The sequence below is a fragment of the Arvicanthis niloticus genome, chromosome 6, assembly GCF_011762505.2.
Source record: "Arvicanthis niloticus isolate mArvNil1 chromosome 6, mArvNil1.pat.X, whole genome shotgun sequence".
NCBI classification, from domain to species: Eukaryota; Metazoa; Chordata; class Mammalia; order Rodentia; family Muridae; genus Arvicanthis; species Arvicanthis niloticus.
In genome coordinates, this window is record NC_047663.1 from 15,397,370 (window position 1) to 15,423,904 (window position 26,535).

General features: G+C 44.7%; 1 protein-coding gene and 1 non-coding gene across 2 annotated transcripts; one reads left to right on the top strand and one right to left on the bottom strand.

Moving 5' to 3' along the window:
* Positions 1-6,109: 6,109 nt before the first annotated feature.
* Positions 6,110-6,182, bottom strand: Trnar-ccg (transfer RNA arginine (anticodon CCG)). The gene has a single exon. It is a non-coding gene; the product is annotated as a tRNA-Arg (tRNA).
* Positions 6,183-14,069: 7,887 nt separating this feature from the next.
* On the top strand, positions 14,070-25,567 carry Kpna2 (karyopherin subunit alpha 2). Its single transcript, XM_034506540.2, has 11 exons — positions 14,070-14,243; positions 15,780-15,876; positions 16,482-16,619; positions 21,261-21,349; positions 21,771-22,039; positions 22,412-22,506; positions 22,605-22,868; positions 23,037-23,270; positions 23,651-23,833; positions 24,529-24,678; positions 25,222-25,567. The coding sequence occupies exons 2-11, from the start codon at positions 15,802-15,804 to the stop codon at positions 25,312-25,314; spliced, it is 1,590 nt and encodes a 529-aa protein (XP_034362431.1). The 5' UTR covers positions 14,070-14,243; positions 15,780-15,801; the 3' UTR covers positions 25,315-25,567.
* The last annotated feature ends 968 nt before the right edge of the window (positions 25,568-26,535 follow it).

The following is a 26,535-nucleotide window of genomic DNA, read 5'->3' on the forward strand; positions in this document are numbered from 1 at the left end:
GGAAGAAAACCAACTCCTTTTGTCACTCTCAAACTACCCCGCACAAGCTGTGGCTCACGGGCCCACACGCATACACACATGAAATATTAAATAAATAAATGCGTTCTGTTTCTTTTTCATTTCTTTCTCTCTTGCCCTTTTGGCCAGCTAAGTCATTCAGAATTTTCTGCATGTACTATTACATTGTCTAGGTGAGAGAAATGGTTCAATGAACAAGGGGCTTGCTGCCATGCCTAATGACCTGGGTTCAATCCCTGGGACCCATGTCAAAGTGGATGAGGAAATGCCTTCCTTATGCACCAGAATCTTACTATATCCTTAAAAAAATATATCTTTCAGGGAAAGTTATTGCAAACACACACACACACACACACACACACACACACACACACACACACATACTACACAGGCTATACAGATTGCTCAGTGGAAGATGATTTCTGTGTAAGCTGCAAGCTTGTGTTCGATTCTTGGAAGGAGAGAAATGACTCCTGAAAAAGTTTTCTTCTGGCTACATGCTGTCACAGACCAGCACACTCCCACTGTGACACACAAGCATCTGCACACACACACACACACACACCACATATTGCAGGACATTTGATCATACTGTGAACCCCAAGATCGTATTATTTACTGAAAAAAAAAAAAAAGTTCTAGTTGTAGTGTGGCTCAGCCTTTAGCTCACACCTTTAATCCCAAACAGTGAAGGTAAAGTTAGTTTGTAGAAGGAAGCACACATGGTTGAAAGTGACTTCTTTTTTCTTTTTAAAGTATTATTAATTGTCGGGCAATGGTGGCGCACACCTTTAATCCCAGCACTTGGGAGGCAGAGACAGGTGGATTTCTGAGTGGTTAAGAGCACTGACTGTTTTTGAGTTCAATTTCCAGCAACCACATGGTGGCTCACAACCATCTGTAATGGGATCCGAGGCCAGCCTGGTCTACAGAGTGAGTTTCAGGACATAAACCAAAATATATACATATATACATCATATATACATATATACATCATATATACATATATATATTTTTTATGTATTGGGGTTCACTGTAGCTGCCTTCAGAAAAGTGTATCGGATCCCATTACAGATAGTTGTGAGCCACCATGTGGTTGCTGGGAATTGAACTCAAGAACAGTCAGTGCTCTTAACCACTGAGCCATCTCTCCAGCCTGATGAAAGTGACTTCTTTTTTTTTTTTTTTTTTTTTTTTTTTTTTTTTTGGTTTTTCGAGACAAGGTTTCTTTGTGTAGCCCTGGCTGTCCTGGAACTCACTCTGTAGACCAGGCTGGCCTCGAACTCAGAAATCCGCCTGCCTCTGCCTCCCAAGTGCTGGGATTAAAGAAAGTGACTTCTAATTGAGTGGAGACAACGTGATCAGAGAAAGATTTGACAGAATGGGATGTGCCCACCTTGCATGAGAAGAGAGAGGAAAAAGGGACTACTTAAGAGAGAGCAACATGGGAAAACGGAGGTAGTTTTACCAGGAGAGTTTTACAGAGACAGGTTGAAGAGAGAACAAGCTAGACACAGGCATAGACAGAATGAGAAGGAACAGGATTGGAACAGATTGTGGTAGTGAGTCTGAGGCCAAGCAGAGCCACTCAGTCAGCGGTTGAGAGAGAGAGCAGATGGAATCAGCTTGTGTGGAGAAAAGTTTGGAGCCAAAACAGCTAAGTTGAAACAGCCAGCCAGAAGTCAGAAAGAACTAGAAAGGCTGAGCTGATTCTGCACGAAGTCTCAGAGGCTGAAAACATTCTAGGTCTATAGAAGATTGCCGGGAGCCAACCTTACTCCATTTTGAAATAATAGTTTTGGGTTTTGTTTTTCCTCAGCTATCAACTCCCGAGAAAGCAAGTGGCCAGTGGTCAGTGCGCCCTAAGGAAAGTGGTTGCTATGCCCTGAGCCAGACAAAAACATCGGGGCTGCAAGATATCTGCCGTGGCAAAACGCCCAGCTTCTGTGAAATTCCCCCAAACACATTATCCCCTTCCCTGCCTGTATAAATTGCCTGAGAAAATACAGCTCGACGGACCTTGATCAGAAAACTTGACTTGGTCCTGTTCTTTGAGTCTCCTTCCATTCTCTGCCACTTTCTCTTAGGGTACCCTGTCGAGGTCCCCACAGGCCGGGGCAGAAGACTGTATGGGGGCTAGAAGCCTCCAGTACTAGACCTAGGTTAGACAGCAGTAAGCCTCCAAGATGACAATTACATCAGGCAAATGAAGTATATTTTTATGTATATATATAAAAATATATATATATGAAATTGGAGGGCTGGAGAGATGGCTCAGTGGTTAAGAACACTTACTACTACTCTTGCAGAGGACCCAGATTCAGTTCCCAGCACCCACATAGCAGCTCCCAGTTGTCTGCAATTTCAGTTCCAGAGGATCTGATGCCCTCTTCTGATTTCCTAGGGCACCAGGCATGTGTGTGATGTGTGTGGTGCACATATATACATGCAGGCGAACCAATTGTGCATGCACATAAAAAATACATATAAAGGCCTGGCAGGATGTGGGGGTGTGTGCTTATAATCTCAGCATGTGGGAGTCCGAATCAGAAGGATATTTCAATCAACATTATATTTCTATATCCAGGCTACATACTAGGTATATGCAGGTGTTTTTGCGCATGTGTGTGCATGTGTTTGTGTGTGTTACATTCTGAGTTATATAGAGAAAAAAAATATTTTTTCCTTCAAAACAATGTTCCAGCTAGGTAGGTGGTGGTGCAGGCCTTTATTCCTAGTACCTGGGAGGCAGAGGCAGGGGGATCCCTGTGAGTTTGAGGCCAGGTTGGTCTACAGATCGAGTTTCAGGACAGCTAGGGCTACACAGAGAAACCCTGTCCAGGAAAAAAAAAAAAAAAAAGACAGTATCTCATTAAGGCCAGGATGGCCTCTCCAACTTACTGTGTAGCTGAAGATTGACCTTGAAGTGTAGCTCCTTCTACCCGCTCCCCCCAAAAATGCTGGACTTACAAATGTGCAACCATGCCCTGCCTGGCCTTCAAAATTAACCACCACCACCCCACACACACTTTCGTGTGTGTGTGTGCACGTGTGTGTTGTTTTGTTTTGAGACAAGGCTCTCATGTAGCCCTGGCTGACCTAGAACTCATCATATAGACCAGGCTGGCCTCGAACTCACAGAGATCTGCCTGCCTCTGCCTCCGAGTGCTTCAAGTAAAGGTGTGAACCACAACACCCACAAAAATTAACTAAATTTTAAGTTTCAACAGTTATGAGTTTTGGGGAAAAAAAAACCAAACAACTAAAACCTAAAGAGGGGAAATTTGAAGTTAAACTGTGGTGGAGTCTTGTGTTGGAGATGAAGAGAAAACAAGCTTGTAAATTTAGATAACAGTGCCAGGTAACAAGGAAGTGGAAGAGAAGACACTGGGGGTGGGGGGTGGGGGTGGGGTGGAGGTGGGGGGACAGCCTGGGGCAGTGCTCATGAGCGCTGCTTTAAAGCCACGAAAGAGCTCTTTGGGACCTAAGATGCAGTTGGAATGCTTGGAGCTCAGAGTAAGGAGGCAGCAGAGGGGCCGACTCAAGACACAGGCATGAGGGGGAAACTAAGACTTGGCTCTTCGAGAGGGATCGCTAAGCGTTAGCCAGGTTTCCTGAGGAAGACAGAGTTCATCGCAAAGGCTCTGGCCATAAAGCAGAGACTGTCTCCTCTGAGACAGGAGGGAAGGCTCCAGGGTGGTGGAGGTGCGGGGAGGAGAGGCTCGGCAGCTTGGCACTCTGGAACCACAGGCTGGATTATTCACAGACACTCAGTGAAGTCACCTGACGTAGCTGAATGAGCTGTGGCGAGCAAGCTGAGAAACATCTGCCAGAGAGGAGCTGGGGTAAGGCGTTTAAAGAGAGAGGAATGAGGAGGACGATGGGATGAGCCCTGGGGAGGACTGTGAAGCGCGGGGAGATAGCCACAGGGCAGAGTGCCCGAGGAATCTAAACCTGTCATTCCTGAGCACAGTCTTGCATTTGGGTGACTAGGACACAATGTTACTATTGTCCCCAGTGCTATCTACCAGTGGTAGGCTCGAAAGAAATGTCACAGTTTTAATATCCATTTTAAAATTTTTTTTTTTTTTTAAAAGTATGTAGGTATGTGTATGCGGATGTTTCTAGAAGCCAGCAGAGGGCGCCAGATGCCCCGAAGCTGGAGTTACAGGCAGTTGTGAGCTGCCCAGCGGGTGCTGAGAACAGAACTCTAGAAGACCCGCAGCCTCTAACCACAGCCGTCTCTCCAGTCCCCGGTTTTGTTTTCTTTCGGTTTTTAAAGTAACTACCGCATGTTTTAAGACTTACTGGAGTCGCCAGTCCTCAAGAATACAGGTGGAAACTGTCCCTTTGTCTTCATAGTTGTTGTTTTTAAAGTAAGCAATATATTCATTTTATTCTTGTCGACTTTTCATTTTATCATTTTTATTTTTTATTGTTTTGGGGTTTTTGTTTGTTTGTTTTGTTTTTTCGTTTTTGAGGCAGAGTTTCTCTGTGTAACCCTGGCTGTCCTGTAACTAGCTCTGTAGACCAAGCTGGCCTCAAACTCACAGAGATCTGTCTGCCTCTGCCTCCCGAGTGCTGGGAGTAAAGTGGTGTGCCACCACCGCAGCTTTATTATTTTTAAGTGTGTGTTTGGGTGTGTGCATGAATTCATGTGCTGGCAAAGTCCAGACGATGTTGGATCCCTTCAGAGTACGAATTACAGACAGTTGTGTACTGCTGTGTGTGGATTCTGAAAACCTAACTCAGGCCGTCCCTCTGTAAGAACAGTATGAATTCCTAACCTCTGAGCAGTCTCTCTAGCCTGTACAGTTGCTTTTTATTGGAATCATAACAGACATACAGAAAATTGCAAAGACAGTGCAGAGCGTTTTTCTGGGCCCTAGATTTCACCTCACACCTTGCCATGGTCATACCTCATGACCAAGAAATCAACCTTGTACATGATGGGAGAATAACTTTACACTGTCTTCAGATCTTATTATTTTCTATTCTAGCGACTCTTTTCTGTTCCAGATCCAAACCCAAAGTTAGGTGGGCTGGCACTCTCCTGCAGTCCTAGGACTTAGGAATGACAGGTGAAAGATCAAGCGTTCATGGGTCAGCCTGGGCTACATAAGACCCTTTGTCAAAAAACAAAAATAAAATGAAACAAACACAGACTGGGATCCAGGTGATTATGTTTGCGTTCAGAGTACGAATACATTTTCCTTTTGCACAAGAGAGTGCAAGAAGAGTCTCTAGTTTTTTAGATAATGGTGAACAAATCTTAAAAGTTTGAATTTGGCGCTGCTGGAGAGATGGCTTAGCCGTTAAGAGCACTAGCTGCTCTTCCAGAGGACCCAGGCTCACAGCCACCTGAAAATCCAGTTCCAGAAACGCTGCGTCTGGCTTCCAAGGGCACTGCACACAGGTGCTACACATAAAATAAAAATAAATCTTTTTGTTTGTTTTTAATCTGAGACAGGGTTTCCTCTGTGTAGCTCTGGCCGGGGTCAGGATAAAAAGGAAGTCTTAAGAACACAGACGCCTATAGGAAACTCCAAGTGAAAAGGTCCTCTTGTCAGTTTGGGTTAGATTGTGTGCGTGTGCGTGTGCGTGTGCGTGTGCGTGTGCGTGTGTTCGTGCGCGCGCGGAGTAGTGAATTTGTTTTGTTTTTGAGCTGTCTCTCTCTGTAGCCATGGAACTGGCTTTTTAGATAAGGCTGGTCTTGAACTCACAGAGATAAAGCCCTGCATCTCTGAGTGCTGGGATGAAAGGCACGTACCACCATGCCAAATTTATTTTTTATTTAAGCCTCAGAAGAGCGAGAAAATAAAATAAGTAAAAATCAGTTTCAAGAACCATATATATGTGTGTGTGTGTGTATGTTTTTTTCTTTTTGATACTGATATAGTTTCGTTAATTATACTTCAAAATTGAACAATTTAAAAAAATGGACATGCTATTAAAGGACAGTTCTTACTTAGAAGCTGCGGGTACTTTCTAAATACTCAGCAGCGCGCCTCATTATTATTATAGACTGATTCTGAAATCAAGGCAGAGAAACAATAGAGTTTCTTTCGTTTCAACAAAATAAAATATCATGCGACCCAGATGGGACTCGAACCCACAATCCCCAGCTCCGGAGGCTGATGCCTTATCCATTAGGCCACTGGGTCACCACAGGATCCGGGTTCTCACTTCCTCTCCTTACGTGATTTGATCATCTCAGCCCCACCCGCCGCACAGCGGCCTCGCGTTCTTTGCCGTGCGATGTCGAGTGCGCTTGCGCCTTCCCTTGTCGTGCCGCCGCCCCTGGCCCGAATCTTTCTGCGCCTGCGCCACAGCCCAGGTTCTCAGTCTGTTGGGACGGACTAACTTGGGGTCCTTCTCGGCGCAGTCCTGCCTTGTGGGGAGCGTGTGTCCGCCTCCGTCCGAGGTTCGTTAGGCTCCGCAGGGAAACTTGAAAACAGCCCATGCTGTGCCGCCCTCCTCCATTCGAATTCGCTGGCCTTGGGCAGGACACAGCGTCTGCACTTGGCAAAGTCCCGGAACCTTTCTGTCTCAAAAACCTTAAGCTCCCTGAGCTTTCCAGCCTCGTTTCCCCTTTGAGCAAACATGGACTTGGTTACCTATTATGTACTGTGGGCTCACATTCAAGGGTGCACAGGCTCTTCCAGCCCAACAAAATTTCTAATCTGCCCTCTTTCCCGCCCCCTGTCTTCCCCAGCCCGCCCCCGCCCCCTAGATTAAAGGGGGAAATGAAGACAAGGTCTCTAAATACAAAATAATACTTTTTTATTTCCTCGCTTTATTGCTAGATCTCGGATGACCACTTTCTGGTTTCATGAAATTTGTTTGCTGTGTGTAAAATGTCGCATTGTAGGTTTTAAAAGTAACACTTTCAGGGTTTTCTTTTTTCGTGGGTAGGAAATCCCTGCTCTTTGCGATCAAAGAATACACTTAAGGGATAATTCCAATGTGCTGGTTAGCTTTGTCGACTCTGGTTAGAATCATTTGGGTTATGGGCCTCTGAGACTGTCTGCGAGGGTTATCTTGATTACGTCTGTCGGTGTGGGGGAAGACTCCCCAGGTCCGCTGTGGGCAGGAACAACCCAGCAAGGGGATCAATAGTGGAGCAGCTGCGTGGCCTCATCTCTGGTTACGGAATGTGGATGCCATCACTTCACGGTGATGGACTGACTGTATCTTGAACTGTGAGCTAAAACAAACCCCTTCTCCCTGAATTGCTTCTCAACCTGGTATTTCATCACAGTAACAGGGAAGGTAAATAAGACAGCAGATGGAAAGTCAGAAAAGCTGTTAATTTTTACCAGTCGGAGTTAGTTAACGAAACGTCTGATACGTCTTTCCCATTTTGAATGAATGATGGTCATTCCCTCTTTTGTTTCTTGTAGCCTGTGAGCCCCTATGCAACCGGGAAAGGGTCTTCTTAAACACCAAGTTATTATTTGGTGGTTGCTAATTTGCCTTGATAATGGTATGTGAGCAGTAGTGGGTGAGACTGTCTCCTAGTTCCCCGGACAAGCAGAGGGAAAGACATGGCTTCACTTCCGGCCTTGGTGTTTGTTTGTTTGTTTTCCCTTCTGTGCAGCCCTAGGTATGCTGGGGGATCACTGTGTAGACCAGACTGCCCTCAAAGTGGCTTCAACTCAACAATCCCACTCTATGTTGTGTTTTATAAAAAAAGATAATGAGAGAAATATGTTTGGTGGGTGTGCAGTCAGGGGTGGGGGGAGGGGGTTTTGGGCACGGGGAGAGGAGTGGGTGGGGAAAGAGAGAGAGAGAGAGAGAGAGAGAGAGAGAGAGAGAGAGAGAGAGAGAGAGAGAGAGAGGAATAGAGGTCGGCCATGAGCACGTGGAGATGGGGGAGGGGAGTGGGGAGAGAGGGGTAAAGGGCAAGAAGACAGAGTAATAGCAAGAAGGCAAGAGAGAGGAGGAGGCAAGCAGCCCCTTTTATAGTCAGTCAGGCAGGACTGGCTGTTGCCAGGTAACTGTGGGGCAGAGCCTAGATGAAATGCCAACATTCCCCCATTTTGGTTTAATTAAAAAAGGAAAAAATTAGAAAGAGGTGATAGCAGAACCAAAACAGGGTTGTCATCATGATCTAAGTGGCCGTGTGTCTCTGGGGGAACCTAGGCAAATGGGTACAGGGATGTTGGTCCAGTCTTAGGAGAGTTGGCTGTTTCCTTGCTGTCCAGGGTCTGTGGATAGATCAGAAGGAACAGGTCCAGTAGAAGCGTCTGTGAGAGAAGATGGGGGTTGCTTCTCTGGAGCTGTCCTGGATGTAAACACCTGCACTTCACAAGATGCTGAAATACACACATATTATTGGTAGAGAGTAAAGTATGTTTGGCACATACACACACACACACACACACAATAAACACTCAATTTTTTTAGATGTACTTATTTTCTGTGTACGAGGGTTTTGGCTTCATGAATGTCTGCGTATCATGTGGGATATCCATGGAGGTCAGAAGACAGCATCAGTTCTTCTGAAACTTCTGGAGTTGGTTATGGTTGTGAACCAAACCAGGTGGGTCCTGGGAACGAACCCAAGTCGTCTTCAAGAACAACAAGTGCTCTTAACTACTGAGCCAACTCTCTAACCCAACTAGAACCTATTTTTCAATGCCATGATTTTCAGAGAGTGACTAGATAGCAATGTTGATAGCAGAGTAGCTTATTGGAAACTTAATATGTCCCAGTCCAGATTCAGCATCTTCTCTTACCTCCTCCATAATGGTAAGAGTCCAGAATTAGTGTCTGCATCACCTGGTAATTGAATGTTCCTCCAAGGCACCAAGTCAACAACAGTTGGGCTTCTAGCAGGAGAGGCAGTCAGTCCAGCCTTGGTGGCAGGTAGTGCGTGTTGCAGACCTTACGCTCAGCTTCTGGCTCTGCCATCATGAACAGGTACTTTATAGTCCTGTTAAGCAAGAGGGTGGTGGACATCCCACAAGGAGGCCATCATGGTCTCCTGCACCTTAAGAGCCTTTGCCACTATGGAGGCTTTGATGCAGTCTTCCATACCCCGTGACATCAGTCCAAGACACACAGAGTTGACAGAGCCATGAATGCCAATCTGACAGAATCCCAAACCATGGTGGCATCATACCTTGCACCCACTTTCCTCTGCCTACCTATACCCTAGTCATCTTGGCTCAGAAAGCCTACCATGGGCAACTTTCCTTCAGCAGCTATTTGGACCAGCTTTCCTCCTGCCCTTTAAATGCACCCACTGCTTAACTTACTCCAGACGCCAAGTCTCCCGGTGGTAACTCAGCCTGTTCACTGGCACCAGATGCCTTCCTTGTGGCGCATCCTCCCGAGTCAGAATAGTAAATAAAACCAACCTACCTGTCCACTCCATCTCCGCTGCTCAGCTAAACAGTTTGCAAAGGCTGTTTCCCTGAGTCGACTGCCAGCTCCTAAGTTGCCAATGTTCTCATTCAGTTTGAGAGGTAGGGTTGTTAGCCACACACACACACACACACACACACACACACACACACACAAATCACAAATCATCACAACCTACTTCTAATAAATTAGGTGAGGTGGTAAATGCCTGTCCCAGCACCCAGAGGTTGAGGGAGAGAGTAGAAGTTCAAGGGCATCCTTAGAAACCTCTATTCTGTTTCCACTCAAGTCTAATGTCCAGCTTAGTGTCTAATATTATAGATGAAAGGTTTGTACCTCCTTTACAAACTGCCCAGGCTGAAACCCTAAGCCTCCAGTGTGATATTTGGAGACCTACCCTTGGAGAGTGGGGTTCTCATAGTGAAATGTTGCCCTAGTGGGAAACACAGCAGAGCCTTCATAAGTTTGTTTGCCTTTCCTCTGTTCCCTCTCAGAAGCCTCAGTAACCTGTTGGTGGGAGAGGTTGGGGTTCCTCTGGGTTCCTCAGTTGCCCTTCACGTCCATCAGTGGCATCACATGGGCAGCGGCTGCCAGGGGCTCCTCTGTCTGGAACATGAACATTCAATCTGATGACCAGATGCCAAGTGTCAAGACTGTTGAGGGGAGGAGGTGACTCACTCCTTCAACACCTTCCCAAGACAGTGTTTCTAGACCTGGACTCCGCCGTCACTGATGAAGTTTGCAGTGGTTCCCTCCACCAGCTCTTGCACCCTGAGCAGCTTATCACGAACAAGGAAGATGCTTCTAGTAACTCTGCTCAGGCCTGGCCTCTCCTCAACCACAAGTTTGACATGGTGTATGCCAAGTGTGCCTACTTGCATTCTTATGTGGTTGAGGCTATGGAGGAAGGAGAGCTTTCTAAGGCCCTAGCTGTTTGTTTGTTTGTTTGGTTGGTTGATTAGTTGTTTTTTTGAGACAGGATTTCTCTGTGTCACCTTGGCTGTCCTAGGCTCATCATGTAGACCAGGCTGGCCTTGAACTCACAAAGATCCACTTGCCTCTACAGTGTTAAAGGTGTGCACCTTCATGCCTGACCCATAATCCTAAACTATTAGTAAAGATCATTTTCCATTTTATTTTTAAAATATTATTTATTTAATGTATATGAGTACACCAATGCTGTCTTCAGACACACCAGAAGAGGGCATCAAATCCCATTACAGATGGTTGTGAGCCACCATGTGGTTGCAGGAAATCAAACTCAGGACCTCTGGAAGAGCAGGCAATGCTCTTAACCTCTGAGCCATCTCTCCAGCTTAAATAGCAAAACAAAAAGACCAGGTTAAAGAACCTTTTCAATCCCAGTGACTTTATACCCAACTCAACTATGCTTCAGAAAAAAGAATATGTGTGGGCCTGGCAGTGATGGTGCATGCCTTTAATCCCAGCACTTGGGAGGCAGAGGCAGGCAGATTTCTGAGTTTGAGGCCAGCCTGGTCCACAGAGTGAGTTCCAGGACAGCCAGGGCTACACAGAGAAACCCTGTATGGAGCAGTCATCAGAGTCTTGGCCTTGAGCTGTTTTAAGCAGTTCTACAGGATCCACTTTTCCTTTTGTTTGTCTGGGGAGCTCCTTCTCAAGCACAACATGACAGCATGTGGTCTGGTAGAAGAAAAGGGGCTTCTCACATCCAGAAGACATGTCGGCAAACAGTCCTTCGCATCCTTCATCCTAATAAAGACATCCTGATGTCTTCATTTTGGTCTCTGTCTATTTTGTGCCCCTGTAACGAACATCTGATATAGTTCTGGAGGCCCAAAGAACACGGCGCTGCCAACTGTTCTGCCCTGGCGATGGCCTGCTGGGCTTCATCATAACAAGGCAGATGGTGTCAGGGCAGTCGTGCTCTTCAAAGGGTGTGGTCACATGCTTAGACAACATGCAAAAAACAGTTCAGGCACCAGGCTCGCCCTAATAACCCCCTTCTCACGAACCAGTCCAGGTCATACATAACACCAACTCCTTTAGAAGGCAAGCCTCCTGTAACTATTTCCCTCCACCACTTAGGCCCCACACTAAGATTTTACCACCTCTGAACATTGCCACGCTAGGAACTAGGCTGCCAGCCCCATGAACCTTTGCGAAACACACTCAAAACAGAGCAGTTTCTGGACCCAAATCCAGAAACTATAATGGTTAGGAATGTCAGGGGTGTCTGGTAGTAGTGACACACAGCTTTAGTTACAGCACTTGGGAGGCAGAGGCAGACAGCCAAAGTCAGCCTGGTCTACAGAGCCAGTTCCAGGACAGCCAAGGCTACACAGAGAAACCCTGTCTTTTTTTTTTTACATTTCAGATGTTATCCCCTTTCCCCATTCCTCCACCCCACCCAAGAAACCCTGTCTTGAAAACAAAACAAAATCCAAAACTCAAATAAAAATGTGTGATAAAGATACTGACTCGTATCTCTTCATAGTTGGTGGCTTCTGGCTGGAGGCTGGGGAAGGATTCAGTTATCTTTAACAGGCTAGCCACTCACTCTGACTTTGACCATGCTCCAATGAGTATTTGGGTAACACAAATTGAATTTGGTGCATTTAGGGGTCGGGGGAGGGTGTGGGAACCCAAGGGTGGGAAGGTAGACCTGGGAGGAATGGGAAGGGAGTGTGACATACAAAATTCCCCAAAAATTAATAAAAATATTGTGTTTGGGGAAAGGAGATTTATTTTTATTTATGTGTCTATGTGGGGGAGGGTCATGTATAACCACATGTATGAATACCACACCCATGCATGTTCCCTTGGGCATAACAAGGGAGCTGGAGTCACAGGCAGTGGTTATGAGCCACTCATGCAGATGCAGAGACCTGAACTCAGGCCGTCTGAAAGAGCAGCCTGTACGTATGTCTAACAGCTGAGCCATCTCTCAGGCTCCTCCACAGAGGCTAGCTGTCTAGCTTGGGCTTGCCTGGAACACACAGAGATCCACTTGTCTCTGCCTCTAGATTGCTGGGATTAATTGCCCCACCACACTTAGTTGTCAAGGTAACTTTTGACGTTATTCTTGTATTTCAGTTTCTTTTCAAGGGTTAGTACAGAGGGCATGGTTCCCGTCTGTCCTTTGTTGTCTCTGTAAACCTGGGAAAAATCACTTAAGACTTTATGACTTTATCCTCTCTGTGACAATTAATACACACATAGCACCGGAACACTTGCAGGAACTCAGTACTCACTGTTTTCAAGGGGAAGGAAGCTCAATTTAACAATGCAACTAACAGGCACCCGATCTAAGCGTAAACTTCAGAGATACACTGGCGGATTTGGCAGGGAATCGGTCAGAGCCCTCAACGGTTTTTCTACAAGTTCCCTATTTAGAGTTGTAAGATTCAATCTCCTTTCAGAAGTTGTTCCTACCTCAAACTACTAAAATAAACAAAGGACATAGGCTTCCCAAGTGGATGAATTTAGGTCATGTGTCTGCCCCTGAACCATTCACAGTAGCCAAGGGAATGCCTGGCAGTGATTGGTTGAAAATAGATTTCTTCCACATTCTTGCATTTAGCAGGTCAGATTGGGAGCAACTGCCTGTTGGCCACAACCGAGAATTGGCACACATTCCCGGGAGAACGCACAAAGCATACCGCTTGCATTTATTTGTGCAAAATAAACGACTACAACTCTCCTAAAATACTCCTGTAAAAGACCCAGAAAAATTGCAGAAAAAGCACAAAAAATACTTCACGACCCTGATTCTTATAAGTATCTTTGATGTTTAAAAAGAATGATTGGACCACAAACATGAATATGGACTGATAAGAAAATGGAAATTGAAAGTTTCCTTAATTTGAGTGTGCTTATATAAGAGAGTGTCTTTTTTCTTTTGCTTCGACTCCCCCCCCGCCCCCCAACGTTCTCCCAGGACAAACACCCCACAAACACAGGGTTTCTCTGATGAGCTCCGGCTCTCCTGGAACTTGCTCAGTAGACCGGGTTGGCCTTGAACTCATGGAGACCCCTGCTTCCCTACCACTGGGATCAAATGTGTGCGACACCACTGTTCAGCTTGACAATGTCTGGTTCCCAGCAGATATACTATGGAATATTTTGGGCTAAAGAGATCCACTTTTACTTTCTCCCAGTGACCAGCTCCTACCGTAAAAAAAAATTTTTTTAAAAAGTCAATATATTTGTGTTAAGCTCTTTTTTTATTATTATTTATGTATTTATTTGGAGACAGGGTCTCACTATGTAGCCCTGGCTGGCCTCGTTACATAGACCAGGTTTGCCTTGAATTCAGTAATCCCTCTGCATCTGCCTCCCTAGTACTGGGATTGAAAGCCTGCGCCAATCACCGCAGGCTAAACCTTTTTTTTTTTTTTTTTTTGATAACAAGCGTAATAATAATTTCGTGTGTTTGCTTAAGGGCAGGTCCAGAGAAAGCAAACAAGGTACTGCCCAGTGTTCCGGCTAAGAAGGGACGAAACTCAGGTCTCATGCGCGGAGATCTGGAGTAACCCTTCTGCAAGGCACTCTGGGATTACCCGGCCGCTCCCTCATCTCGCGATGCTTCCCTTTTTACCGCCCCACCCCCACCTTTTTTTTTCCTAGGCCTTGTGACCGCGTCCCACCCCCACCCCCGCCTAACGTGTTTTTCAAACCTACCAATGAACGCACAGCTTAGGCTCAAACCAGCCAATCGGAACGCGGCGTCACCGGGAAATTTAAATCGCGCCGGCCGGCAGCACGAGGCACAAAGTCTAAGGGCTGAGGGGTAGTGGACGTTTCGACAGCCGCCGACCCGCAGCTTGAGAGCCCCGCACCGACTTTCGTGGAAGTCTGAGCCGGCTGTGCAGGTGGGAACGGAGGCCGGTCCTGAGCGGTAACGACCGCACGGAGCGCTGCGCGACGGAGGGCGGGAGCAGGCCGCGCCCGGGCGGGAGCTGAGCCTCCCTGCTCAGACCAGGCCTCGGGGCGGGTTGGTTTCGCCATGCCGGGGTCAGGGCTGGCAGCGCCGAGTGCTGGGGAGGGCAGCGAAGGCCTGGGTACGGCGCGGCTCCGCTCGACGCGGCCTTGAGGGTCGGCGTGGGGGACCGGAGGGCCGCTGCAGTCGAGCGGACCTCGCTGTGTCGCCGCTTTCCTGATGCTTCTGTCCCGGGAGGAGACGTAGCTTGGGCCGGAGATGAAGGTGGCAGTTAGACACCCCAGTTAAGCACTTGACCCGGGTCACCTGTGTCGGTGTCGAGGTCGGACATAAAGCAGTTAATGCTAGCATAATCAGGGTTTTTTGATTCCTGTCACTTCGTGACGACCACACCTGTGATATATCGAGCCCCAGTGACCACAGCTGATGTCATCCTGATTGAATGCATTCGCTGGAAGTGTATGCAAGATGCGGCATTAATGTCACTGCTGACAGCGATGGTTATGGAAGGTCCTATAATGTAACGAACCGATTCTTTATGTAGCTTGCTAGAAGGTACTAGTATGGATCCGTTTTGGCCTTCAATCAACGAAAACCAGAGCTTTCATTTATTGCTTTAAGGACGTAGATCGTTAAGTATAAGGCAGCCAGGCAGCCCGGGTTCTCCTTCTTGGTGTTGTATTAACGGAGTCTAGAATGTAGATCCCTGACCTAATACCGTGCTGGCCAGAGGCTTAAGGCTATTGAGTGTTTGAAAAGCCGCTAATCTGAGTTGAGATGCCCTGTGTGCTTAAACTACACATAGGATTTTGAAGGTTTGTGAAAATAGTAACATATCTCAATTTCTGTATTGATGACATCCTGAAATGGTAATAGTTTAGCTATATTGGGTGTGGTTAGTGGAAATTTTAAATTATCTTTGTTTTAAAATGTTTCTGATTGACAGTTCAGTTGCCTTTGTAGTAGGGGCAATTATGACTTAGTATTATAGTCATAATGATGAAAACTTGTGGGGCTTTGTTTATTCTGATTTTTGAGACAGGGTAGTAGTAGTCCAGGCTATCCTGGAACTCACTCTTGTAGACTAGGCTGGCCACAAACTCAGGTCTGCCCTCCTCTGCCTCCTGAGTGCTTAGAGTGCCACTTCTGCCAGCCTGTGTATATTGTTGTTGGCAGTGTCGGTGTCCTTTTTTATCTGGTATAGAGATGGAGTCGAAATTTAGTTGATTATAACATTGTATTGTGTATTTTTGTTTGTTTCCATTTTAAGATAGGGTTTCTCTATGTAGACCTAGCTGGCCTGGAACTCCCTATAGACCAGGCTGGCCTCAAACTCAGAGCTCTGGCTGTCTCTGCCTCCCAGGTGCTATGATGATTAAAGGCATGAATTACTAAACCCAGCTTCTATTGTATTCTTATTAAAAAATGCTTTTCTTTTCTTTTTATTCTTACCCTCCTTTCCTACTAGATTTCCTCCTGTTCCTGCAACCATGTCCACCAACGAGAATGCTAATTCACCAGCTGCCCGGCTTAACAGATTCAAGAACAAGGGGAAAGACAGTACAGTGAGTATCTTCTGTTGCTTTCCTGTGTATACTTGTAAATGGAAAGGGGAGACGTTTATATAACACATTTTTGAGGTACTAGGGATTGAATCTAGAGCTTCACACTCACGCTAGGTGGGTTTTTCTGTGCCTAAACCTCATCTCTAGTCTTAGGTATTTAAACTCTTAAGATTGCATTTATTATTTATTTTTGTGTATGTGTGGGGGGATTTTATGTGCACCTGGTGCACATGCAGAGGTGAGAGGACAACTTAAAGACATTGGTTCCCCTCCTCTACACCTAAAAGATTGAAGGTCGCAGACTTGGTGGCTTGTGCCTTTTATTGGATGAGCCATCTCTTGCTGGCCTTTGAGGAATTTAAAAAAGAAATCACAGCCGGGTGGGGTAGTGAATACCTTTAATTTCAGCACTTAAGAGGCAAAGGCAGGTGGGTCTCTGAGTTTGAGGCCAGCCTAGTCTACAAAATGAGTTACAGGACAGCCAGAGCTACTCAGAGAAAACCTGGCTTTGAAAACCAAAGAAGGAAAAAAAAAAGAGAGGGAGAGAGATCACTTGGCAGTAAAAGCTGACAGGATAGATAAAATGAGGTGTTCTTTTTATTCAGGAAATGCGCCGCCGCCGAATAGAGGTTAACGTGGAACTTAGAAAAGCTAAAAAAGATGACCAGATGCTGAAAAGGAGAAATGTCAGCTCATTTCCCGACGACGCTACTTCTCCACTCCAGGAAAACCGAAACAATCAGGTGAATATACTTGAGTTCATGTCAACCTAGAAAATACGGGTGAATGTCTCTTAAACACGTATTTTTCTTCCCACACTCCAGAGGATAGTTTTCTTTTAGTTGTGCCCTTCCTTCAAACTTCCTTGCACTTCTGGATACGAGCTTAGTACCTTGACTGTCAGTTATAATTGAAGAACATTTTTTTATTTTATTTTTTAATGCTAACTAGGGATCGCACCCAGGGACTTGTATGTGATAGGCAAGTATTCTGTTATTGACCTGTGTCTCTAGTTCCATTTTTATTGTTTTTGAGACAGTATCTTGCTGTGTAACACTGGTTGGTACTCATATTTTCCATACAGTTCCTGGTTGGAACTCAGCTTTAGTCCTCTTTACTCACTGTCAGGTATACACAACCATTATGCCATGCTATACAGTACAAAGTAGTGGTTCTCAGCCTTATCAATGCTGGGACCCTTTAATACAGTTGCTACTTAATAACTAATCTTCACCTGCTAAGAATTGTAATGCAGGGCTAAAGAGATGGCTCAAAGGTTAATGGCACTGGCTGCACTTCCAAAGGTCCCGAGTTCAATTCCCAGAACCTACATGGTGGTTCATGACCATCTATAAAGGGATTTGATCCCTTTTCTGTCATGGTAGAGCAGAGCACTCACACGTTAAATAAACAAAACAATAAATGTCTATTAATGTTTTCAAAAAGTAATCATAAATGTAAGCAGCGGTGCTTTCTGATGGTCTTAGGTGACTCCCAAGAAAGGGTTGCTCTACCCAAAGGGGGCACGACCCACAGCTTGAGAACCAATGGTGTAAAGTATAAATATAATGACGTATACATTGGCACTTAACCCAGAGCAACTTCTAATCCTGAAGCTTCATTCATGGAAAGTTCCCCGTGCTTGGTTATACATACCATTCTTAACTTTTATGTTATCCTTTACTGTACTCTTCTGCTTTTACACTTTGGATACACATATAGGTCCTACCATGTTGGAATTGCCTGCCACATTCAGTAGAACAGCTCACCATAGCTTTGTAATCTAGGAAGCAAAATAGGCTTATATTCTATAGCTTAGGTACTCGTAACTTACTACAATGAAATTGTGTGATACCACATGTATCCTGTGTTGAACGATACCTGGTTGACATGTTCTATCTGCTCAGTATCTACCTCATGACAGCCTTCCCGTAACTGAGACTCGTTTTGGCTTTTCTAGTACTGTCCTTTGAAGCAGGATATTATTACGTAGTCCAGGCTAGTCTCTGATTCACAGTAGTCTCAGCCTTACAGTGTGGCCTTACAGGAGGTAAGGCAACACTGGGTGTTTATTAGCATATTGCCTTTTTACATTTGCACTCCTTTGGATTCTGCCTTATACTTTTCTCCTTACTACAATTTACATGCTTGGTTTTAATATTAGAGATTATTTATATTTACAAACTTATATCTTTGAATGTTTATAGATGTATATAATGAACTTTAGTCCTTTTCACCTTGATTCCTGATCTCATCCCATCTTTTTCTGCTGAAACCCTTCTTCCCAGCAATTTTTCTCTTTTATGTCTGTTTGATGTTTGACCTACTGAGCATAATTATGGTTGCCTGCGTGAGAATGGGTGGGAGCTTGTTTACTGGAGCATGGGTAGCTTGTCAGTGGTTGTACTTCTTCCTGATGGAAGTTCATTCTTTAGCCCAGGAAGGAGTGAGACCTTATGATCCTTTCATGGTGAAGTATTAAAATGCCTTATCTTCCACTTGAGTGTTTACTTGGGTTTCTCGGTGATAAAACACTGCCAAACCAACTTGAGAGGAAGGGATAATTTGGCTTACAGGGTTACAATTCATTATCCAAGGAAGCCAAGGCAAGAGCAACATTGCTTATTGGCTTAGTCTCTGGCTTGCTCAGTTCAGAGTCATAAGTGTGTAATCCTGGTGGCCTGGAACTCACTATGAGGACCAGGCTAGCTTCTCTAGTGATTGGGTTAAAGATATGCCCCACTACACCTGAATCTCAGGTACCTTCCCTACCTGCCTTGGTCTGCCTGCCAGGATGGCACTGCCCACAGTGTGCTGGGCCTTGGACATTAATTAACAGTCAAGAAATGTCCTACATAACTAATCTGGTGGAGACAGTTCCTCAGTTGTTGTCACACATCGAGTACAATTTGCTGTCATATCTGGCTCTTACATTTTTTCCACTTCCCCTTCCACATGTTCCCTTAGCCTTGAGAGTGTGTGTGTATGATACAGACATCCCTTTTATAGCTGAGCTCTTCATCACTCATTGGCCGTCTGTGAGCTTCTGTATTAAATTAACCACCATCCATGGCCAAAAGAAGCTTCTCTTTGGGCTGGAGAGATGGCTCAGCGGTTAAGAGCACTGACTGCTCTGCCAGAGTCCTGAGTTCAATTCCCAGCAACCACATGATCACTCACAACCATTTGTAATGGGATTCAATACACTCCTCTGGTGTGTCTGAAGACAGCTACAACGTTACTCATATAAATAAAAATAAATAAAAAATAAATAAAAAGCTTCTTTTTGAGTGAGGTAGAGAGCTACACTAATCTATGGGTAGAGATATTTAAAAGGCAATATACCTTGTCTCTTATTAGCAAAAATAGTTGATCTTCCCCTTCTGACTTTAGCAGGGACCAGGTGTGCAGGAACAGGCATAAGATTCCCCCTCTGTGGAGCAGGTTTTAAATGCAACCAGAACGCAGTTGGTTTCCTCTGTAGCCGCCCACGGCCACAAGTCAACTGGGTTCACCTGAAAGGGGGGCTGGGAATGAAAGGGGCTGGAGGGCGAGAAGAGATGAGGCCAAGACAAAGTTCTCTGATCAAGGCCCAAAGCTTTAATGTTCGGCTCTCAATTTAAAGGGGAAGACCCAACCCACAACCCCTCCTGGTTTCAGATGGGTGGGATAATCCATAGTCCATTCCAGGTCACGGCTGGAGATGCCTCAAGGCAAGCCCAGGGGCAGTTCTGCTGTGTTCCGGGAAACCAAGGTGGGTAACTCCACCTAGATCCCGTCACTTGACCTTGTTGTGGTAACCAAGGTCTCTTCAGGCTTGCTCATGGGGGGAGAGTACATTCCTCCATAACTGTGGTGCTGCCACTATTGAACCAGTTGGCACACCATGCCAGGCAGGACATACACTTATAGCTGGGTGTGATGGTTAACTTCCCCCTCTAGAAGCCTGTATAGTATCTTCCAACACTGTAAAAGTTAGCAGTGAGGAAAAGCTTCCAGGTCACTTCCAATTTGGCATCTTTTCTCTCTATCATGGCCTATAGCCAAAATATAGGTTATCTTCAGCAATGGGGTCTTAACTTAAAGTTCTGGTGGGCAACCAAGAGTGATGACAATGGTTTCTGTTTCAAGGGCTGTAAGCCTCTCTTCTGTAGTGATTACGACATAATTATCTACCATGGAAATTTATAGATTTTAAATACAAACTCAAGAAATTAGGCCCCATGTTTTGGCATATGCTTTTAAATCTAGCACTCTAGAGATAGAAATAAGTAGATCTCCTTTGAGTTCTAGGCTAGCCTGGTCTACATAATGAGCTCCAGGATAGCCAGGGATACATAGAGAGATCCTGTGTCAAAAATGAACAACAACCCAAGACATTTTCTGTAGCTGCATATAAGATGTTAAAAGTATATTTGAGTTCAAGTGATTGCAGCTAAGAATAGCCTTTAGTTTGCCTTAAACCATTCCTAAAATAGTTCACTGCTACTTTTTTTAATGACAAAAGCTTAAGTGTTGTGACTTGAGAATGCAATGTCATGGTACCAAGTTTGAGAACTATTGTACATAGAAAGCAGGATTTAGTAGTCCAAATTAGATGGAAAGCTAGTCTCTGTAACTAAGAGCCTGAGTATCTTTTTTTTTTTCCTTTGGTTTTTTTTCAAGACAGGGTTTCTCTGTATAGCCCTGGCTGTCCTGGAACTCACTCTGTAGACCAGGCTGGCCTCGAACTCAGAAATCTGCCTGCCTCTGCCTTCCAAGTGCTAGGATTAAAGGCGTGCGCCACCACTGCCGGACCCTGAGTATCTTCACAATGCCAGGTGTGCTAGTTTGCTTTCTATTACAGTGAAAAAAACTGAAAGCAATATAGTGGCAGGAAAAGGTTTATTTGGCTTATACCTTCAGGTCATAATTTATTAATGAGGGAAATCGGGGCAGGAAATCAGTTGAAACCATGAGGCAGTGGGCAGGGTGTTGCTACTTACTGACTGGCTCTTTGCCTGGGCTAGCTTTCCTAGACCTGCCTGGGGATGGTGCTGCTGACATTAAGCTGGACTTCTCCCATATCATGAAGGTAATTTCAGACATGACCACAGGTCAGTCTGACCAAAACAATTCTTTATGAGTTTGAGGCTAGCCTGGTCTACAGAGTGAGTTCCAGGACAGCCAGGGCTACACAGAGAAACCCTGTCTCGAAAAACCAAAAAAAAAAAAAAAAAAAAAAAAAAAAAAAACCAAACAATTCTTTATGTTGATTCTATCTTGATGGTGTCTAGGTTGTATCAAGTTGACAACTAAACAGCATAGTACCGTAAAGTGTACTATTTGTATGTAATAAATGATAATTTATAAAATACTGTTTTTTTTTTTTTTTTGTTTTTTAGGGTACTGTAAATTGGTCTGTTGAGGACATTGTTAAAGGCATAAACAGCAACAATTTGGAAAGCCAGCTCCAAGCTACTCAAGCTGCTCGGTAAGTCTGTAGGCTCTGGCATGGATAACCTAAGAAATTAGCCCTTTTAGATTAAGGGAGGTATGGCGGAGTTTTTACTTTATCTTAAAATTGTGTGTGTGTGTGTGTGTGAGAGAGAGAGAGAGAGAGAGAGAGAGAGAGAGAAAATCAAAGGAAAACTTGCAAACTTGCAGGAATTCTCTACCATGTGAATTCTGGGATTGAACAGTTGTTGGCTTTGTGGCAAGCTCTTTTACCCACCACTCTATCTCCTCCTTTCCCTTTTAAACAACATCTCATGTAGCCTAGTCTGACTTAAAGTGCACAGGCCTTTTGTCTCAGCCTTCCCCATGTTGAGATTATACATGTATCAACCACTATGACTATGATTTTTATACACCTTGAAAATTAACTTCAGCTTTTGATTTTCCCCCCTTCTTAGGAAACTGCTTTCTAGAGAGAAACAGCCTCCTATAGACAACATCATCCGGGCTGGTTTGATCCCAAAATTTGTGTCCTTCTTGGGCAAAACTGATTGTAGCCCCATTCAGTTTGAATCTGCTTGGGCACTCACCAACATTGCTTCTGGAACATCTGAGCAGACCAAAGCTGTGGTAGATGGAGGTGCTATCCCAGCATTTATCTCTCTCTTGGCATCTCCCCATGCTCACATCAGCGAGCAAGCTGTATGGGCTCTTGGAAACATTGCAGGTACTTGCACTTAAAATTCTTTGGACTGAATGTGTCCATTGTGATTAAAGAAGGTCCTAGTGACTTTTATGTCAAGCTTTGCACTTGCTCTAGGCCCTTATTTGGAATAGAAGAGGCATTTAAGAATGCTGCTGGAGAAGTACTCCCAGAAGTACTCGTCAGAGCGGGTCTGACTGCATTCAGTAGCTAACTAAACATGGATGTTTGGGATGGTAGGTTCATTAATCTCGCTTTTTTATTTTTTGAAACAGGGTCTCTATGTAGCACTGGCTATATAATAATAGACAAGGATAATTTGGAACTCACAGAAGCAGATCTTGGGATTAAAGGTGTTCACCACCATGCTCAGCCAATCTTGGCTTTCTTTTCCAGGTGATGGTTCAGTTTTTCGAGACCTAGTTATCAAACATGGTGCAATTGACCCACTGTTGGCACTTCTTGCAGTTCCTGATCTGTCATCCTTGGCAGTAAGTTGATACCATAAGCATAGTCACTTAATATTTGGTTCTTATTTTCCCCATCTATTCAAAGACAAGCCTTCTCAAAAAATTTTCTTTCCCCTCAGTGTGGTTACTTACGTAATCTTACCTGGACACTCTCAAACCTTTGTCGAAACAAGAATCCTGCACCCCCCTTAGATGCTGTTGAGCAGATTCTTCCTACTTTAGTTCGACTCCTGCACCACAACGATCCAGAAGTATTAGCGGATTCTTGCTGGGCTATTTCCTACCTGACTGATGGTCCAAATGAGCGTATCGAGATGGTTGTGAAGAAGGGAGTTGTTCCCCAACTTGTGAAGCTTCTGGGAGCTACGGAGTTGCCCATTGTGGTAGGTGTTAGCCCTTTGTTAATGAGCTTTAGGAGTACAGGAGCATGATCAGTTGATCACTGTTGAGGTGCGGTATGCCTGTTACTTTTGCAGAACTTTTTAGAAAAGAGAATTTTTTAGCAGTACTGGAAAGTAATTGATGAGCACCAACCTTTTTTTCCGTTTTAGACTCCCGCACTGAGAGCCATAGGGAATATTGTCACTGGAACAGATGAGCAGACTCAGAAAGTGATAGATGCTGGAGCACTTGCAGTCTTTCCCAGCCTGCTAACAAACCCCAAGACTAATATTCAGAAGGAGGCCACGTGGACAATGTCAAACATCACAGCCGGACGCCAGGACCAGATACAGCAAGTTGTGAATCATGGCCTAGTCCCATTTCTTGTTGGTGTCCTCTCTAAGGTAATCAGCTTAGAGTTTGACCAGATGATAGCATTTATGACAGTCTATGCTTGATAAGATTCTTAAGAGGAACCTGGTCATGGTGGCACATGCTTTTAATTCCTGAGCTTGTGAGGGAGAGGCAGGAAGCCTGAGTTTGAGGCCAGTCTGATCTAAGCAACAATTGTCAGGATAGCCAGTATAACAGAGAGAGACAGAGGGAGAGGGACCAACAGTAACAACTATTAAAGAGTCTTAAAAGAACACCAATGCGGGCTCCCTTACTTCTTACTTAGCCTTTTGTTAGGTAGTGGACAGTACCTCTTAATATTGGGACACTAACTTTTGGAGTCTTGCTGTTAGGACTTCTGGACTAAAACCATTTTCTTCTTGTTTATCAGTCAGATTTTAAGACACAGAAGGAGGCCGCATGGGCTATAACCAACTATACCAGTGGTGGGACTGTTGAACAGATTGTGTATCTCGTTCATTGTGGGATAATAGAACCTTTGATGAACCTCTTGAGTGCAAAAGATACCAAGATTATTCAGGTTATTCTTGATGCCATTTCAAATATCTTTCAGGTAAGTTCTAATAAGGCTATGTTTGCTTGAACTTAAGGTTTGATAGTTACTATTTAGGACTGGGTAGAAGACAGGTAAATTAGGTTACTAAGAGACAGAATCAGGTTTGTGTGCAGCCTCAGTTTTTAAATTTACTAATGAATTCTTAGTCTGGCTGTGCACACCTTTGATCCTAGCACTTGGCAAGCAGAGGCAAGCCAGGCTCTTGAGTTTGAGGCCAGCCTGGTCTATTGAACACAAGGGGTATCTAAGCCAGGGATACACAGAGAAACTCTGTATTAGACCCCCCCTCCCCCCCATATCTTTATTTTGTATGTATGGGTGGGAACTGAAGTTGTGTATTGTTGTGAGCATCTATATGTATGCTGGGAATCAAACAAAGATTCTCTGCAAGAACAAGTGCTCTTAGCCACTGAGCCACTATTCTGGTTTCATTTCTTTAAGGATGTTTTTTTGTGGGCTGTGGCGGAACAAGCCTTTAATCCTAGCATTCAGGAGGAAGAGGCAGGTGATCTCTTGTAGACCAGTATGGTTTACATGGCAAATTCCAGGACAGCCAGGGCTATATAAGCTGTCTCAGAAAATAGACAAAAATAGATAAAAATAAATATACAAAACAACTAAAATGCCTGTCATAGAAACTGGTATTTCTATCTCATAGAGGATAGTAAGCTTGACTTGTGTTTTGTTTTAAGGCTGCCGAGAAACTAGGTGAGACAGAAAAACTCAGTATAATGATTGAAGAATGTGGAGGCTTAGATAAAATTGAAGCACTACAGAGCCATGAAAACGAGTCTGTATACAAGGCCTCATTAAACTTAATTGAGAAGTACTTCTCAGTGGAGGTGAGTAATGGCTGGCCATGTCCACAACTGGGAAAGTATATAAGAATTCACAAATATCTCCAAGCCCATTAGCTTTTGATCCTTTGTATATGGTTCTTCTATTACCCCATCACAAAGGACAAGCATCAGTGCAGCCCAGGCGTGTGTGTGTGTGTGTGTGTCTGTGTGTGTGTATGTGTATGTGTATGTGTGTGTGTGTGTTCGTGTTCCTCTAGTATTGGCTTGGTGATGGTGTATGAACAGCCTGGACACCTGAATATCCTTGAATATCCTTAAGTCTAAGTTTATGGGTATCATTGTGGAAGTTTATGGAGAAGAGGACCAACCCTAGAGCCTTAACTCTGCCTGATCTGTTGTGCAGTGATAGGTGCACAGATGTCAGTTTCTGTTGATTCTCGTGCCTCAGCCCATCCAGCACCTTCTCCAGCGCTCGTGTGTCAGCTGAGCTTTGGCAGCCAGTTTTCTGCTAAGTGCAGGGTTTGAGACAGGGTTCTGCTAGAGAGGTACCACATTTATGGTTGTATCTTATTTTACTATTTCTAGGAGGAGGAAGATCAAAATGTGGTGCCAGAAACTACCTCTGAAGGCTTTGCCTTCCAAGTTCAGGATGGAGCTCCCGGGACCTTTAACTTCTAATGTCAGCCAAGGCACAAAGTTGTCAGCTATGTGCTGTGCTGTCCTGTGTCCTCATACATTTGTCTTACTGTTTCTCTACTAAGAACTCTTTTTAAATGTGGTTTGTTATTGTAGCACTTTTTACAAAAGAAACTATACTTGAACAGTTACAAACTGTACATACTCTATGAAGCTGTCCTCTGAGTTTATTTCTATGTGGAATTTCGTACCCTGTCATGTCCTGTAAATAAAGATTAAGTTCCATTCTTCTTTACTCTGCCTTGCTGTTTTCTTTCTTGAGATTACTGTTGTAAGTGAAAGGTGACCTAAGTTATCTGCAGTGGCTGAGCTGGTCCTGCTTGTAGACACTTGAGTGTAAGGCTGACATCACCAAGGATATGGGGTGAGCACTTGAGGCTCTGGGCTGGCCCACATCCCCACAGCACTAGGCAGCCAGCTCCAGCTCCGCCTGTGTCTGGCTAGATGAGTTAGGAAAACCCACATTCACCCACGGATCTAAGTGGAATTTACTTCAGCCTGACTGCATGTTCACCCTGGGCAAGTTACCTGAAGTCTTTACAGGAACCTGTACAGTATGGGTTACTGACCATTACTCTAAGCATAAGTCAATATTAATTTTGGGTCTTGCAAAAAGGATGTATATCTTTAATTAGTCCATTTCTTTAAAATCTTATTTTCTGTGTATGGGTGTTTTGCCTGCATATATAGTGCCTTCTGAGCTAGAAAGAGTCCAGTTCCCTGGAGTTTAAGTGCTAGAACTCAAACCTAGGCTCTCTGGACAATGAAGCTGTGCTGAATCATCACTCAACGCTCTCCCTGCTGTGTGTGTGTGTGTGATGTCCTTTTCACCAAGTGAGTTCCCAAGGTTCCAACTTAAATCCTAAGTCTTGGTGGCACATTGCACACTATAGTACTACAGTCAGTCTGCTCATTTGACTAGTGGAAAATGAAGAGCAAATGCTTATAGATTTGCTTATGACAAAAGTCCCAAGATAGACTGGGTCCAGAAAACTTGATAACTCAGACTGATGTTTGTTTGAAGCACTCCAGTCAAGTGCCCGATATGGAAGGCTGCCTAAGCCAAGGGCACTTTGCTTGGAGCCTTGAATCACTAGGCTTTTCCTGTGAAGAGGCTTGGGGGGTGGGGGTTTAGCAAATCTGCTAAGACCGCTTTCCTTGCGGCTCTTCTCCCTTGCCTCGACTTCTGGAATACTGGGCCTA